The 15521-nt window shown below is 41.4% G+C and overlaps 1 protein-coding gene across 3 annotated transcripts in view; it reads right to left on the bottom strand.

Annotated features, from left to right (window-relative positions):
* Positions 1 to 15057, bottom strand: part of MTMR1 (myotubularin related protein 1) — an 87429-nt gene extending 72372 nt beyond the window's left edge. Inside the window, exons 1-2 of one of the 3 annotated variants that reach the window (XM_036270959.1) lie at positions 14754 to 15057; positions 1774 to 1879 (exon numbers count right to left, since the gene is read on the bottom strand). In XM_036270959.1, the coding sequence (XP_036126852.1) occupies positions 1774 to 1879; positions 14754 to 14908 (261 nt within the window). In that variant the 5' untranslated portion in view covers positions 14909 to 15057. Of the gene's footprint in view, positions 1 to 1337; positions 1368 to 1773; positions 1880 to 14753 lie in introns of those variants that run through there. The other 2 variants (XM_036270958.1, XM_036270960.1) reach the window with 2 other exon arrangements.
* Positions 15058 to 15521: the final 464 nt, after the last annotated feature.

Here is a 15521-nt window from a genome sequence, read left to right as displayed (position 1 = left end):
AGCCTTAGCTTTTTATGAATACCATCTGTTAAACCATTCCAATATGAGCCAATTCTGCTACACAAAATTTATAAATAGACTAAAATTGAAAAAAAAAAAAAAAAACTTAGTTGCTTTATGTTAAAGTACAGACTCGGTCTGATCTATTAATGTAGAGATCAGAAAGCTATGCACAGTCATCAGTCTTTTACAGACCCATACAGCACTAACAAATATTCAGCCAAATGAAAACATTACAGTTAACTCATAATTGTCCATGCAGAAAATCATTCCAAGGCCTGGGGACTATTCTCTGTTAATATGGGTCCTTGACCCTCTCCACTCAACAGGGCTGTTTTTCAGCTAAAGTGGGAGCAATAGGGTGACTGGGACCAGTGGGATCAGCAGCTGCTCAGTGACCAGCCACTCAGGCATCAGTGATGCAGCAGATGTTTCTCTCACCTGGAGATGGCATATTCACCCAGCTGGGTTTTGAGGACCAGAAGCCCTAGCTGCTCCTATGTGGGCAAATAAAAAAACCATATAGCAAGGAAACCTATTATATACTGTCACTCTTCTGGCTGGGCCCATTACCCAATTTCTACTAATGCACAGCCATGATTTCCTTCAGTGGGTGTAATCAAAAGCACTCGACAACTTATATAAAGCAAGTCTAGCATGACAGCCAAATTTCAATTACATGGCCTCTTGACAATCTTTGCATTTGCTACGTTACAAGCTAAAGAGGAACTGAGTCCAATGCCCTTAAACAAGGAGCAGCTATTAGGAATGAATTAGGATCTTTATTGTAGTTCTTGAATTGTTTGTAAGATCCGATACCTGTCAAGGACCATGATTCTGAGAGATTGTTGACTGACTGAGGGTAGTCCAGAATACTAAATGTAATTTGCACATACTTGAGAATCAATTATCTCTTACCAGCAGGCAAAATTTACTATAATAAACTGAAACCTCATTTCAAGCAAACATTATGACCTGAAATGTAAACATAGTTTCATTTAATGTAACTGTTAAAAGTTTATTGACATTAAAACAAAGTTAATCTTTAACCTAAAAGATGGAGCACTAAAGTTTTTTATTTGTTAATTGATTCAACAAATATTTATTGAGCACCTGCTAAGTTCCAGGATCATGCTAGGGAAGTAGTGTTGCATAACAGAATCCCAGCCCTTCTCTGCTGAAAAGGAGCTTATCACTCTTAACTTTAGAATAAGCAGGAAATCCAACTTTAAAATAAACAAGAAGATATTTCTTAATTCAATAAGGACTAAAAAATCAGATTTCCCATACAATATTCTTGAGATTTTGCAATTTTTTTTTTTACATTCTATTATCACCTGTTAATGCTGAATATTCACAGGTAGTATCTAAATACAGAAACAAATTGTGACATTAGAGAAATACTGTACATCAAACATCTTCTAAAATTCAGCATATTAACAAAGAAGATATAGATATTTATTATAATAAAATAAAAATATAATATATAACAAAATATATATTAAATCATAGAATGAAACTTGATTTTTCAAAGAATAATTATAATCTAAAGACAGCTTTTCCTCTCAATTACAAAATTATGACCACATATAATATATCCTAGTAAAATTTCTCTTCTAAAGTTCAGGTCTAACAACACAGAACCTTTCAGCCTTGTTCCCAAGCAAATGGTCATCCAGCAACAAGGGGCCAAAGTCTCACTCACATTAAAATTGGAAAGTTTCTTGGCTACTTAGCATATTGAAAATGAATTAAGGACTGAATTCTGCTTACCTTATAATCTCTGGATACATTTTCTGATGTCACTGAACCTGAAATCTGACTAGAAATTGTAGCAGCTATAAGCTGTTTACACCATTCAACATGTGATCCTGTAGGACTAAAAGAAATAGTGTGATTAAAATATGTTGACATAGGCTCTTGGTGAGAAAAATGTTCACTGACGGGCATATCTGTACAATTTTTTTTTTTAATCCTCATCCGAGGACATTTTTCCATTTTTTGTTCAGGTAGAGTGGGAGGGAGAGAGAGGAAGAGAGAGAGAGAGAGAGAGAAACATCGATGTGAAAGGGACACATCGAGTGGCTGCCACCTGCACGACCAACCAGGGCCAGGGACAAACTGCAACTGATGCACGCGCCCTTAGCGGGAACCGAATCCAGCTCTCTCGGGACCGCAGGCCAATGCTCTAACCACTGAGCATAAAACTGGCCAGGGCTGTACAATTTTTTTCAGATGAACTTTTATTAGACTATTTGGTTACCTTTACATTTAATATAAGACTTGAAATACTAACAACTAGGAAGTAAGATTAGCTTCCAGGGTATTTGAAATGAATCAAAATTTTACTTTTAAGATGCTAAGCAAGTGATTCCCTATCATTTAATGGAATTTTATTCTTACAGTGACAAGGGTGGGCAAAAGTAGGTTTACAGTTGTGAGTACACAAAAGCTTATTCTTGTATTATTTATTAATTATTGTATTACTTTCCATACAAACAACTGTAAACCTACTTTGCCAACCCCTGTATACAGAGTGGATATTTTTAATCTGATATATACAGAAAATTAATTCTAAAGTGAAATATTCAATCGATTTCATGTTGGTAGTTTTAAATCTAGAAAATAATGTAATTTTGAATAAATCAAAGTGACTCTTAATGTAGTAAAGTTGATTATGTGATTTTTCAACGAACAGAATGGAAAAATGACATCCTATGTCCTGTAATAATACTATCTTATATTTATATAAGGGCTTTGATGACTTACAAAAGGCTCTTACAGTCCTTATTATATCAGAGCCTCACAACTATGGTGTGATAAGAAGACACAACAAGAAATTGCCAACTTGTTTCTGAGATGAGAAAACTGAGGCACAGAGGAGACATGCCTGGTCAGAAAGTGCCAGCCCGGCCTTCCGCTCCATTAGGGCTGTCCTGCCAGAATATAGTACAAGCAATAGTGGCCAACTCACTAAGCTAGATGGCAAAACAGAGGCCAGCACCACAGATGTTAGCCACTGCCTTATATGAGAACACTACAATGCAATGAAAACGGCACCTTCCACTTGTATGATGCGCTAAAGTATTTAATACATTTCTATACACAGCCTCACCCCAGCCTCACAGTGACCTACCTTACAGAAGAGAAAACCAAGGGCACATGACTGGTAAGTGTTCGGGCTGTGCTCTCCTGACTTCTAGGACCATATAAGCTACTAGGCAGAGAGGAAATTAAAAATTGCCCCTAAAAGCCAGTTTTTCTCTCAGCTGGTCAAAGCACTGAAGAAATCAAGCAAAAGGGCTAAATATGCTTATGAAAATTTACCTTTCAGGTAGATTTCACTGTAAACAATGTTCCAGACCTTTAAAAATCTCATCACTAATTCAATCTACACTCATATATTGAAAGGATAGAAAAACCTGGATTCCCTAGGCAGTATGTAAAATAATCTAAATAGTAAAATAAAGATATTTAGTGTTCTCTACTAGTAATCTAAATTGCAGTCTCTGACCATGATAACTCAGAGGATATGTGTGGAACTGTAAATATAAGTAATAAAGATTCACTGGATGCCAAAATGGTGGCAGAGTGAATGGAAGCTACACAGACCATAACCCAGGACCAAACTGGAATTACAATGAAACTAAAGACAAATTGTCAGGAAAAAGCAACAGAAAAGCAGATTGGAGGACCACATAACCAGGGACACCAACTCCATTCTGGTAGGCTTGTGAAGACACGAAAGGGGGCCGGGAGTCCATGGTTGGGCAGCGGCCTTAGCTGTGAACAGCGGCCTTAGCTGTGAGCAGCGCCCTCGGGTTAAACTACCAAGCAGCTCCACTACGCAGAGCTGGGACAGGTGCTGAAATATCCACATACACATACCTTGGGCTCCGGCAGAGGGAGGGCAGACTGGACTGGAACTGTGTGGGCACACTTGGAATTTGGAGGGCGCTCAGAGCTTATGCTGAGTTGCAGCCACGCAGGACTGTGGTCATCTTACTCCTTCCCAGGACTCTGGGGAAAGGAGGCGGCACCTCCCTCGGAGGAGATTCAACACCACTTGGTTGACATTTAAATGCTAATTGAGGCCCATTTCCAACCAGCATCTGCCCCACCCTCGGGAAATCTTCTTACACTGAGCACCTGAGGGAGTTTTTCATTCAACTAAGAAGACTAGGTTCTTCAGGTAACCTCTACTGATAGCCTCCAGGCAAAAAGCTAGGGGATAACTGTACCATCCCTGGGTTACCAACTCTAACCAGGAGAGTAAAACTTGACAGTGGTGTTTAACTTGGGTGCTCCCTGGCTCATCCAGACGCAGGAGAGGAAGCCACAAACAGCAGAACACCAACACCCACGGGGAAAATTTGGCAGACTCCAAAGGCCACTGTGATATCCAAAATGGTGAAACACAAAAACAAAAGCCAAATGAAAGAACAAGAGACCTCTACCGAAGAGGAGATAAATGAGGTGCAGTTAAGCAAGTTAACAGAACTAGAATTCAGAGCCATGATCTTCAGGAAGCTCAACAACATGTGTAAGAACATGAGTACCATGAGTAAAGACATACACATGTTGAAAATCAACCAGTTGGAAATTAAAGACCACCAAGAAGAAATGAAGAATGACATATCAGAAATAAAGAACACATTGGAAGGTCTAAATAGCAGAGCAGAGGAAGCTGAGGACCGGATCAGTGAATTAAAAGATATGGTAGAAAAAAATCAACCAATCAGAAAACCAAAAGAAAAAAATAATTAAAAAACAGGAAGACAGCTTAAGAGATCTGTGGGACAACTGAAAATGTAATAAGACTTGCATCATAGGAGTCCCCAAAGAAGAAGTAAATGAGCAAGGTTAGACAATATATCTGAAGAAATGCTGACAGAAAACTTCACTAAGTTGGTGAAGGAAGAAGGCATTCAAGTTCAAGAAGCACACAGAGCCCCAAGTAAGAAGAACCCAAACAAGCCCACACCAAGATACATAGTAATCAAAATGCCAAAAATTAAAGACAAAGAGAGAATCCTAAAAACAGCAAGAGATAAGCAACAGGTTACCTACAAAGGAAACTCCATAAGGATCACAGCTGACTTCTCAACAGAAACACTACAGGCCAGAAGGGAATGGCATGAGATAATCAAGGTCATGAAAAACAAGAATCTGAATCCAAGACTACTCTATCCAACGAGGCTATCATTCAAAATAGAAGGTCAAATAAAGAGCTTCCCAGACAAAAAAAAAACTAAGGGAATACATTAGCACCAAACCAGCACTGCAAGAAATGTTAAAAGAACTGCTGTAATTAGCAGGAGAAATAGGAAGAAAAATATAAACACATTAAACAAAAATGGTAATAAATAAGTACATATCAATAATCACCTTAAATGTAAATGGATTGAATACTCCAATAAAAGGACACAGAGTGGCTGATTGGATAAGAAACCATGACTCATCTATATAATGTTTCAAGAGACCCAACTCACAACTAAAGACTCACATAGGTTGAAAGTGAAGGGATGGACAAAATCTTCCAAGCAAACGAGAAAAAAAAAAAAAAAAAGCTGGGGTAGCAATACTCATGTCTGATAAGATAGATTTCGAAATGAAGGCCATAACTAGAGACAAAGAAGGCCACTACATAATATTGAAAGCAACTCTCCAACAGGAAGATATAACCTTGATAAACATATATGCACCCAATATAGGAGCACCAAAATATATTAAAAATCTTCTGGAAGACTTCATAGGAGAAAACAATAGCAATACAATAACAGCAGGGGAATTCAACACCCCACTGACATCACTGGATAGATCTTCTAGACAAAAAAATTAGCAAGAAAACAGAGACTCTAAAAGAAGCACTAGAACAAATGTATTTAATAGCTATCTACAGAGAATTACAGCCCAAAACTACAGAATTCACATTCTTCTCAAGTGCACATGAGACATTCTCAAAGATAGACCACATGTTAGGACACAAACTAAGTCTCTACAAGTTCAAGAACATTGAAATCATATCAAGCATTTTCTCTGATCACAATGGCATGAAACTAAAAATCAATTGCAACAAGAACATGCAAAGACATTTGAATATATGGAAGCTAAATAGCATGTTATTAAACAATGAATGGGTCACCGAGGAGATCAAGGAAGAAATCAAAAACTTACTGAAAACCAATGAAAATGAACACACAAGAAAATCTATGGGATGCAGCGAAAGAAGTTCTGAGAGGGAAGTTCATAGCACTACAGGCCTACCTCAAAAAACAAGAAAAATCTCTAATAGATTATATAACCTCACAACTTAAAGAACTAGAGAGCAAACAAAAAGAAAACCCCAGAGCAAGTAGAACAAAGGAAATAGTAAAGATCAGAGCAGAAATAAAAGACATAGAAACCAAAAAAACAATTCCAAGGATCAATGAAACAAAGAGATGGTTTTTGAAAAGATAAACAAGATTGATGGACCCTTAGCTAGACTCACCAAGAAACAAAGAGAGAGCCCGAAATACACAAAATCAGAAATGAAAGAGGAGAAGTAACAACTGACACCACAGAAATACAAAAGATAGTTAACAACTACTATGAACAACTATATGGCAACAAATTCGACAATCTAAGCGAAATGGACAAATTTCAAGAAACACATAGTCTCCCAAAACTGGACCAGGAAGAGATAGAAAACTTGAACACACCAATAACAACAGAAGAAGTTGAAGATGTAATCAAGACTCTCCCAGCAAACAAAAGCCCAGGCCCAGATGGCTTCACGGGGGAGTTTTACCGAACATTCAAAGAAGAACTAGTACCCATTCTCCTCAAACTATTTCAAAAAATTCAAGAAGAAGGAAGACTTCCAAACTCGTTTTATGAAGCCAGCATAATTCTAATTCCAAAACCAGAAAAAGACACTACAAAGAAAGAAAAGTACAGGCCAATATCCCTGATGCACATAGATGCCAATATCCTGAACAAAATACTAGCAAATTGGATATAGCAATACACCAAAAAAAATTATCCACCATGACCAAGTGGGATTCATCCCAGGGATGCAAGGCTGGTGCAATATTCACAAATCAATAAACGTGATACACCACATATATAAAATGAAGAATAAAAACCACATGATCATATCAATAGATGCTGAAAAAGCCTTTGACAAAATCCAGCATCCATTTCTGATAAAAACGCTCAGGAATGTGGGAATAGAGGGATCATATCTAGACATAATAACGGCCATATATGAAAGACCAACAGCCAACATCATACTCATACTCAATGGGCAAAAACGAAAACCATTTCCCTTAAGAACAGGAAAAAGGCAAGAGTGCCCATTTTCACCACTCTTATTTAACATAGTACTGGAAGTCTTAGCCACAGCAATCAGAGAGGAAGAAAAAATAAAAGGGATCGAAACTGGAAAGGAGGAAGTGAAACTGTCATTATTTGCAGATGACATGATACTGTACATAGAACACCCCAAAGACTCCATCAAAAGTTTACTAGACTTAATAAATGAATTTGGCAAAGTAGAAGGATACAAAATTAACGTCAAGAAATCAATGCCATTCCTATACACCAATGATGAACTCAGAGAAAGAGAAACTAAGAAAACAATCCCATTTATCATCGCGGCAAAAAAATTAAGATACCTAGGAATAATCTTAACCAAAGAAATAAAGGACCTATTCGCAGAAAACTACAGGTCATAGAAAAAAGAAATAGAGGAAGATATAAAAAAGTGGAAGCACATACCCTGTTCATGGATTGGAAGAATTAACATCATTAAAATGTCCATATTACCCAAAGCAATCTATAGATTGAATGCAATCTCCATCAAAATACCAAAGGCATACTTCACAGAATTAGAACAAGTACTTCAAAAGGTCATATGGAACCAAAAAAGACCTCGAATAGCCACAGCAATCTTGAAAAGAAAGAACAATGTTGGAGGGATCACATTACCAGATTTCAGGTTATACTACAAAGCCACTATACTCAAAACAGCCTCGTACTGGCACAGGAACAGACATACAGACCAGTGAAACAGAACAGAGACCCCAGAAATGGACTCAAGGCAATATACTCAATTAATATTTGACAAAGGTGGCAAGAGCATACAGTAGAGTAAGGACAGCCTCTTTAATAAATGGTGCTTGGAAAATTGGACAGCTACATGCAGAAAAATGAAACTAGACCATCAACTTACACCCTACACGAGAATAAACTCAAAATGGATAAAAGACTTAAATGTGACTCATGAATCCATAAAAATCCTAGAAGAAACTGTAGGCAACAAAATTTCAGACATCATACACAGCAGAATTTTCACTGACGCATCACCTAAGGCAATAGAAACAAAGGAGGAAATGAACACATGGGACTATATCAAACTCAAAAGCTTCTGCACAGCGAAAGATACAATCATCAAAATGGAAAGGCTACCCACTGTATGGGAGAGCATAATTGCCAATGATATATCAGATAAGGGGTGAATTTCCAATATATATAGAGTGCTCGTACAACTCAACAAAAGGAAGACAAAGAACCCAATGAAAAATATGGGCAGAGGAACTAAATAGACACCTCTCCAAACAGGACATACAATTGGCTAAGAGACATATGAAGAAATGCTCATCATCACTAATCATCAGAGAGATGCAAATCAAAACAACAATGAGGTATCACCTCACACCTATCAGAATGGCCGCCATCAACAAATCATCAAACAACAAGTGTTGTCGAGGGTGTGGAGAAAAGGGGACTCTAGTGCACTGCTGGTGGGAATGCAGACTGGTGCAGCCACTATGGAAAACAATATGGTGTTACCTCAAAAAATTAAAAATTGAACTTCCATTCGACCCAGTGATCCCACTTCTAGGAATATACCCTAAGAAGCCTGAAACACCAATCAGAAAGAATATATGTACCCCCATGTCTGTAGCAGCACTATTTACAATAGCTAAGACCTGGAAACAGCCCAAATGTCCATCAGTAGACGAATGGATAAAAAAGTTGTGGTACATATACACAATGGAGTACTACACAGCTGTAAGAAAGAAAGATCTCTTATCCTTTGAGACGACATGGAGGGACCTGGAAAGTATCATCCTAAGTGAAACAAGCCAAACAGAGAAATTCAAGTATCATATGATCTCACTTATTTGTGGAATATAATAAACATAACAGTGTGAGGAATGGGGTAGTCCCAAAGACGTGGAAGTGGAGTACAGACTGACAATCCCCAGAAGAGGGGGTGGTGGGGGAGAGATAAACCACAGAACTTATATGCATGTATGCATGAAGAGTGGACATGGACAACAAACTGGGGACAGGGTAGGCAGGGAGAGGGAGGGAGAGGGGGGAATCAATGGGGGAAAAAGGAGAAACAACTGTAACAAAGATTAATTAATAATAAAAAAATGGGCAGAGGAACTAAATAGGACATACAAAGGGCTAAGAGACATATGAAGAAATGCTCAACATCACTTATCATCAGAGAGATTCAAATTAAAACAACAATGAGGTATCACCTCACACCTATCAGAATGGCCGCCATCAACAAATCATCAAACAACAAGTGTTGTCGAGAGTGTGGAGAAAAGGGGACTCTAGTGCACTGCTGGTGGGAATGCAGACTGGTGCAGCCACTATGAAAAACAATATGATGTTACCTGAAAAAATTAAAAATTGAACTGCCATTCGACCCAGTGATCCCACTTCTAGGAATATACCCTAAGAAGCCTGAAACCCCAATCAGAATGAATATATGTACCCCCATGTTTGTAGCAGCACTATTTACAATAGCTAAGATCTGGAAACAGCCCAAATGTCCATCAGTAGACGAATGGATAAAAAAGCTCTGATACATATACTCAATGGAGTACTATGCAGCTGTAAGAAAGAACGATCTCTTATCTTTTGATAGGACATGGAGGGATCTGGAAAGTGTCATCCTAAGCGAAACAAGCCCAACAGAGACAAACGAGTATCATATGATCTCACTTATTTGTGGAATCTAATGAACATAACAGTCTGAGCAACAGGGTAGTCCAGAGACTTGGAAGTGGGGTACTGACTGACAATCCCCATAAGAGGGGGTTGTGGGGGAGAGATAAACCACAGAACTTGTATGCATGTATGCATCAATAATGGACATGGATAACAACGCTGGGGACAGGGCTGGGAGGGAGGGGGCATGACGAATCAGTGGAGGGATAAAGGGGAAACATCTGCAACAAAAATAAATAAATTAATCAAATAATAAAAATAAAAAATTTTGAAAAAAAAAGATTTACTGAATGGGCAGACATTCCTATGATATATCAAGAATTCATTTACCACAATTTCTACGTAAGAGGAAGGAGGAGGCAAAAGGGATTTTAGTCTACTTTTTAAAGGCTAAGTCATTTTTATTGCCCAGTTATAGCATAATTTTCTTATTATGTAGCCTTGTTCTCTGCCAGCACCTACCCCTGATTGCAAATCTAATCGTAGAAATCCGCCTTTTACCTACCAGGGTGACATGCTGTTACCATCTACCCAGCATCCTTCCTCACTTCTTCTGATAAGGACACTTCTCTCTACTGTGGGGAACAAATCCCCTCAACTTCATAGGCCTCTGTAGGGGAGGGAGGAGAGTGGCTGACCTCTTACTCCTCCTGCCCCTACTTGTAGGGAAGTAACCCAGGCTGGGCTGACAACACTTTTGGCAACTCTGGCACCAAATGTGCCCGTGACCATTTATCCTCATCTGTAGCAGTAATGTGTACCAAGACAGTTCCTTTTTGGCTTAAGCTAGAATGATCTGTTTCTTGTCACCTGCAACCAAGTGTCCTGCCCAACAAAGTTACAAACTGTGTGGTTTAGTGGGCGGGTAGACAGAAGGCCTGGATCCAAGTCCTATTTCTGTCACCTGCTAGCTCTGTGACCTTAATTAAGCAAGACGCATCCTCTTGCTGGACCACAGATTTGACATCATTAAGAGAAGTACACTATTCAGAAGACAGGAGAGGGTCCCACAGTCCACAGAGTGGGGCTGAACCATGGCCGGAGAGCCAGGTTCCACTCTCATGGTCACTTAAGTGTGTGAATCAGAACTGTGAATGACAGACCTGAGAAGAGAGGGCATGTATCCTCTCCCCAACCTCTTCTCAGTCTGTGAAATTTCCCTCCACATGCCTGGTATCAACTACTTGGCACCTCCCAGCCTTGTTTCTCCAATCTGAACTGTCTCTCTGGATGTGGATGCCCATAATTCCAGGACACAGCTCCACTAATCGGTCCCAGAGACCATGCCAACTCATTCTCTCTGAACCAGCATCAGCCCCATGTTTTCTAAATTAGGGAAAAGCACAGCCAGATACCCAGGCCCCTAAGGCCTGAAATCTGGAGTTTACATTGGAGCCCACCCTGCCACTTCACTCTTGCATCTGTTATCATGAGAATTTCACCTTGCTAGATTCCTATTCCAGTTTCCTTTTTCCAGACACCCATCATTCTTGTGTTCTCCTCCTCATGAATTTAACCCCATCTCTATGCTGATAGTTCCAAAATTTAATTCTGCAGCCCAGACATGACCTAACTCCAGGTTCACATAAACCAACTGCTTCCAGGACATACAACCAGCATCTAATATATCCAGAGCTGAGAGCCAGCCAGTCTCCTAAAACTGTTTCACTTAGAGGCTTCTCTTTCTCAGCAACACCACTTCCTAAAAGCCAGAAACCCTGGGATTTTCCTGGATTCTTCTTCTATCTTACCCAACAACAAATAATCAGCAAACCCTATTAACTCTACTTTGGAGCTTTTCTTCAAATTATATCCAGAATCTATCACCTCTTTCCTCCCCTCTTTCCCCACTGCTCCTGTGTAAGCCACCATCCTCTCTCACTTGGATGACTGAAATAGCCTCCTACTTGCTAGTCTCTGCTTCAATCCCTTCACCTATTCGTCTGTTGTCCACACAGCAACCATGGAGATCTTACTGAAATCTACATCAGATTATGTCATTCTTCTGCTCCAAGACCTCTAATAGTTCCCCATGACTTTCCACCCTGTGACCTTTCTGCCCTTTGTCCCCTATTGTTCATTCCCTAGCTCCCTCCCCTCTAGTGTCACTGGTCTCCTTGCTGACCCTTGAACACTTCATTCACACGCCTATCCCAGGGTGGACAGACCTCTGCCTCGAATGAAATCATCCCAGATATTGGTATGACTGGATCCCTCACCTCTTTAGAGACATTATTCAAATGTCACTTTCTAAGCTAGGCTTTCTGTGACCACCCTACATAAAATTCCAACCACTCCTGAAGTGCATATCACTTGTTTTTTGTTTTTGTTTTTTTTTGTTTGCTTGTCTTTCTCTACCAAATACATGTTCTTCGAGGGCAGGGATCTGTGTCTGTTTCCTGCTCTACCCTCAGCCCAACACAGTGCCTGACACAGAGTAGGTACATGTATTTGCAAAGAAATGAGTGAGTGATTAGTATTTCCATAATCTGCTAAATAAAATTCCCATTTCCAGTCCATTTGCCACACTACTGCAGAGCAATCGTTCTCAAATATCAGTCCCATGCTGTAGCTCATCTGATGGAAATCCTTTTGTGGTCCCCACAGCTATGGTGACCATATAATTTCTTGTTCAAACCAAAGCACTACTGTGAGTTGAAGGAGAACACTATTAATAATTACACTAGCCCAACTAGTAACCAGTACCATCCTGGGCAAAAGAAACCACATGGCCCACCCTACATGTAGCACAGGCAGTTATTAAAAATGTAGAATTCCAGTCTCCACCACAGAGGTGGATGGACTAGATTTAATGTGGGACCCAAGAATCTGCATTTGAACTAAGCACTAGAGGTGATTCTGTGGCAGGTTATACAGAACCATGCCACAAGAAGCATTGGCCCAGAGGATAAGAGCATGTCCTAGGAAGGCACACAGGGCCTTTCAAAATCTGGCCCGTCTTCCCATGAGTCTTTCCCCTTACCAGTTCTCCACATACAATGACTCCACACCCACCTACATGACCACACATTATACTCCAATGTCCCTAAAGCCCTCCTCACCCTTTCCCCCTGGCTAACTTCTCATTCTTCACCATTCAGTTCAAATGTCAGCTCCCTCAGAAGGCCCTTGCTTACTGCCCATAATCGCCAATCACCCCATCACTAACAAATCTAGTAACACACTTCTGTGTGCCCACAATGTAATAGATCACAACTGAGGCTGCAAGCTTTTTAGAAACTATTAACTCCTGGCCCTCACCCCAAATCTCCTGAATCAGAAGCCTTGGGAGTGGGGCCTTGCCACATGCAATTCTTTAAAAAGCCTCTCAGATGATTTACACACATACCCTATCCAGAGTGCTTTCATGGTCACCCTATTCTACCACTCAATTTAAACTGCTGGTTTGTCTTCTCCACTAGACAGTAAGAGAGCAAATATTCTCTGACTCTCCGTCCTCAGACATTATAAAGTATCTACAATTAGTGAAATCCTGACCATTCCAAGTACTGTCTTAGCTGTGTTTAGTTTTTAGTGAAGCTTACCATTTTGGTAATTAATTTATTAAAATACACTGTAATGCCTGGCTGGTGTAGCTCAGTGGTTGAGCACTGACCCATGCACCAAGAGCTCACCGGTTGGATTCCCAGACAGAGCACATGCCCAGGTTGTGGGCACAATCCCCAGTGGGAGGCATGCAGGAGGCAACCAATTGATGTTCTCTCTCATTGGTATTTCTGTCTCTCTCCATCTCTCTCTCTCTCTCTCTCTCTCTCTCTCTCTCTCTCTCTCTCAAATAAATACAGAAAAAATTTTTAATAAAATAAAATACACTATAATTACACCCAGGCAGAAACAATGTGTGTGTTTCTTGTTGTTCCCATGCCTTTGGAAATGCCCAAAAGTCAGCTCAGTGGTATGACTAAGCCAGGCAAGAATGAACATCTGAACCTGTTGGAGCTGTCTCTCTGGCCTAACTGTGAAATGGCCAAGATGTGGAAATACTGGATATTCTGGAGGTGGAATAACCCATCCCTTGCACTAGGGGCATTAGGGTGGGCCTCCCAGTTGGACAGGATCAGTTTATGCTTCTAACGGATGGATCTTTGTTCTGAAACTACATAAGAAGCAGTAGGCTCATGTGTTCATGAAAACACTGAACCAGTTCCTTCCAAGCATGTAGAACTGAAAGTAAACAATTGTGTTCTGCATCAGGAGCAGTTTGGACCGTATTTCATCCCAATTTTTCAAATCAGGGTATCTTTGCCTCCATGTGAATTAGCTCCAATACCCTTGGGGTTCTACACCCTAGTCCTCATTCCCAACCCTAGCATCAAAGACTCCAAGCACCTTGCTGCTGAGATATGTTGGTTTTCAGATCACATGAGGCAAGGGCACTCTACAAGAGGAGAGCCGGGTGAAATGTCCTCCCCAGTGATTTGTGGCTGGGGTAAGGCTGGCAAAGGCACAGTAGGAGGTGGCAATAGAAGTAGTTTGACAGCTAGGAAGCTCTCAGGGGTGCAGGGAGTTCCTGCTCGCAAGGCGGAAGTGAGCCAGGTGAGGGACCCAGGATGTTGGAAGGAGATTCGGAATCTCCAGGTGGGATAGAGGACCAAAGAGGGGGACGCTGCACCCGGACATCCGGTCGGCGCGCGCGGAAGGGGCGGCCGGGCTTACAAGGGGCTCAGGGGAGTCAGGGCACTGGACGTCCTGACGAGCCAGCCTCCGCTTACCTGTCCAGGGTCTCCACGCTGGGCTGCCGGGAGCCGGCGGCCGGGCCTCCAGTAACCCGAGAGGGCCTCCAGCCCCCCGCCAGCCCCGGGCCCGGACCCGGGCCCGGGCCCCCGGCACCCTCGCTGCCCGCTGCTGCCGCCGCCTGCCTGTCCATGGTGTGCCGAGACCGCCGCCACCGCGGGGAAGTCGCAGTCTGGAACGGAGGAGCTCTTGGAAAGTCCCACTGCGCTCCTCCTGAGGCCCCGTCTGCCGCCAGCCGGCTTAAGCGGTCGCCGCCATTAGCTGTCACCTGGCGGCCCCGCGTTACCCACAAGGCCAAGCGCGGGGGTGGGGTTGGGGGATTCCAAGTGGGGCCCAACGCGGTCGCTATAGAGCCCGGTGCCTGGTCGCACCACACACCCGCCTAAGCCCACCTGTGCTCCCGCCTGGAAGGCGAAACTAGGGGCAGAGGCCCTCTGGCTTGAGCAACTTGGACAGGACTTAGGGTAGAAATCTATAAACGGATGATGCACAACGTGCTTTGCTCAGGGAACTACCAGATTGACTATGGAGATACAGAATTTAAAAACAAAGTTCAGGGAAATTCAAGGATTGAAAATAACTTATTTTCTCTCAATTTTCCTTTCCAGAAAATTTTTGGGGTGGGGAATCTCAGGCTCCTGGCGTCCTTGTGAAAGGGGAAGGAGAGAATATTGGAGAACTGATCATAATGGGGTGCTAGCCATAGTTATAAGAAATGTTTAACGTCCTTGCTCTTAATCATAATT

The sequence above is a fragment of the Molossus molossus genome, unplaced genomic scaffold (genome assembly GCF_014108415.1).
Source record: "Molossus molossus isolate mMolMol1 unplaced genomic scaffold, mMolMol1.p scaffold_m16_p_2, whole genome shotgun sequence".
Classification (NCBI taxonomy): Eukaryota; Metazoa; Chordata; class Mammalia; order Chiroptera; family Molossidae; genus Molossus; species Molossus molossus.
The sequence above is the reverse complement of the archived record's forward strand: the minus strand, read 5'-3'. Positions and strand labels throughout refer to the sequence as shown.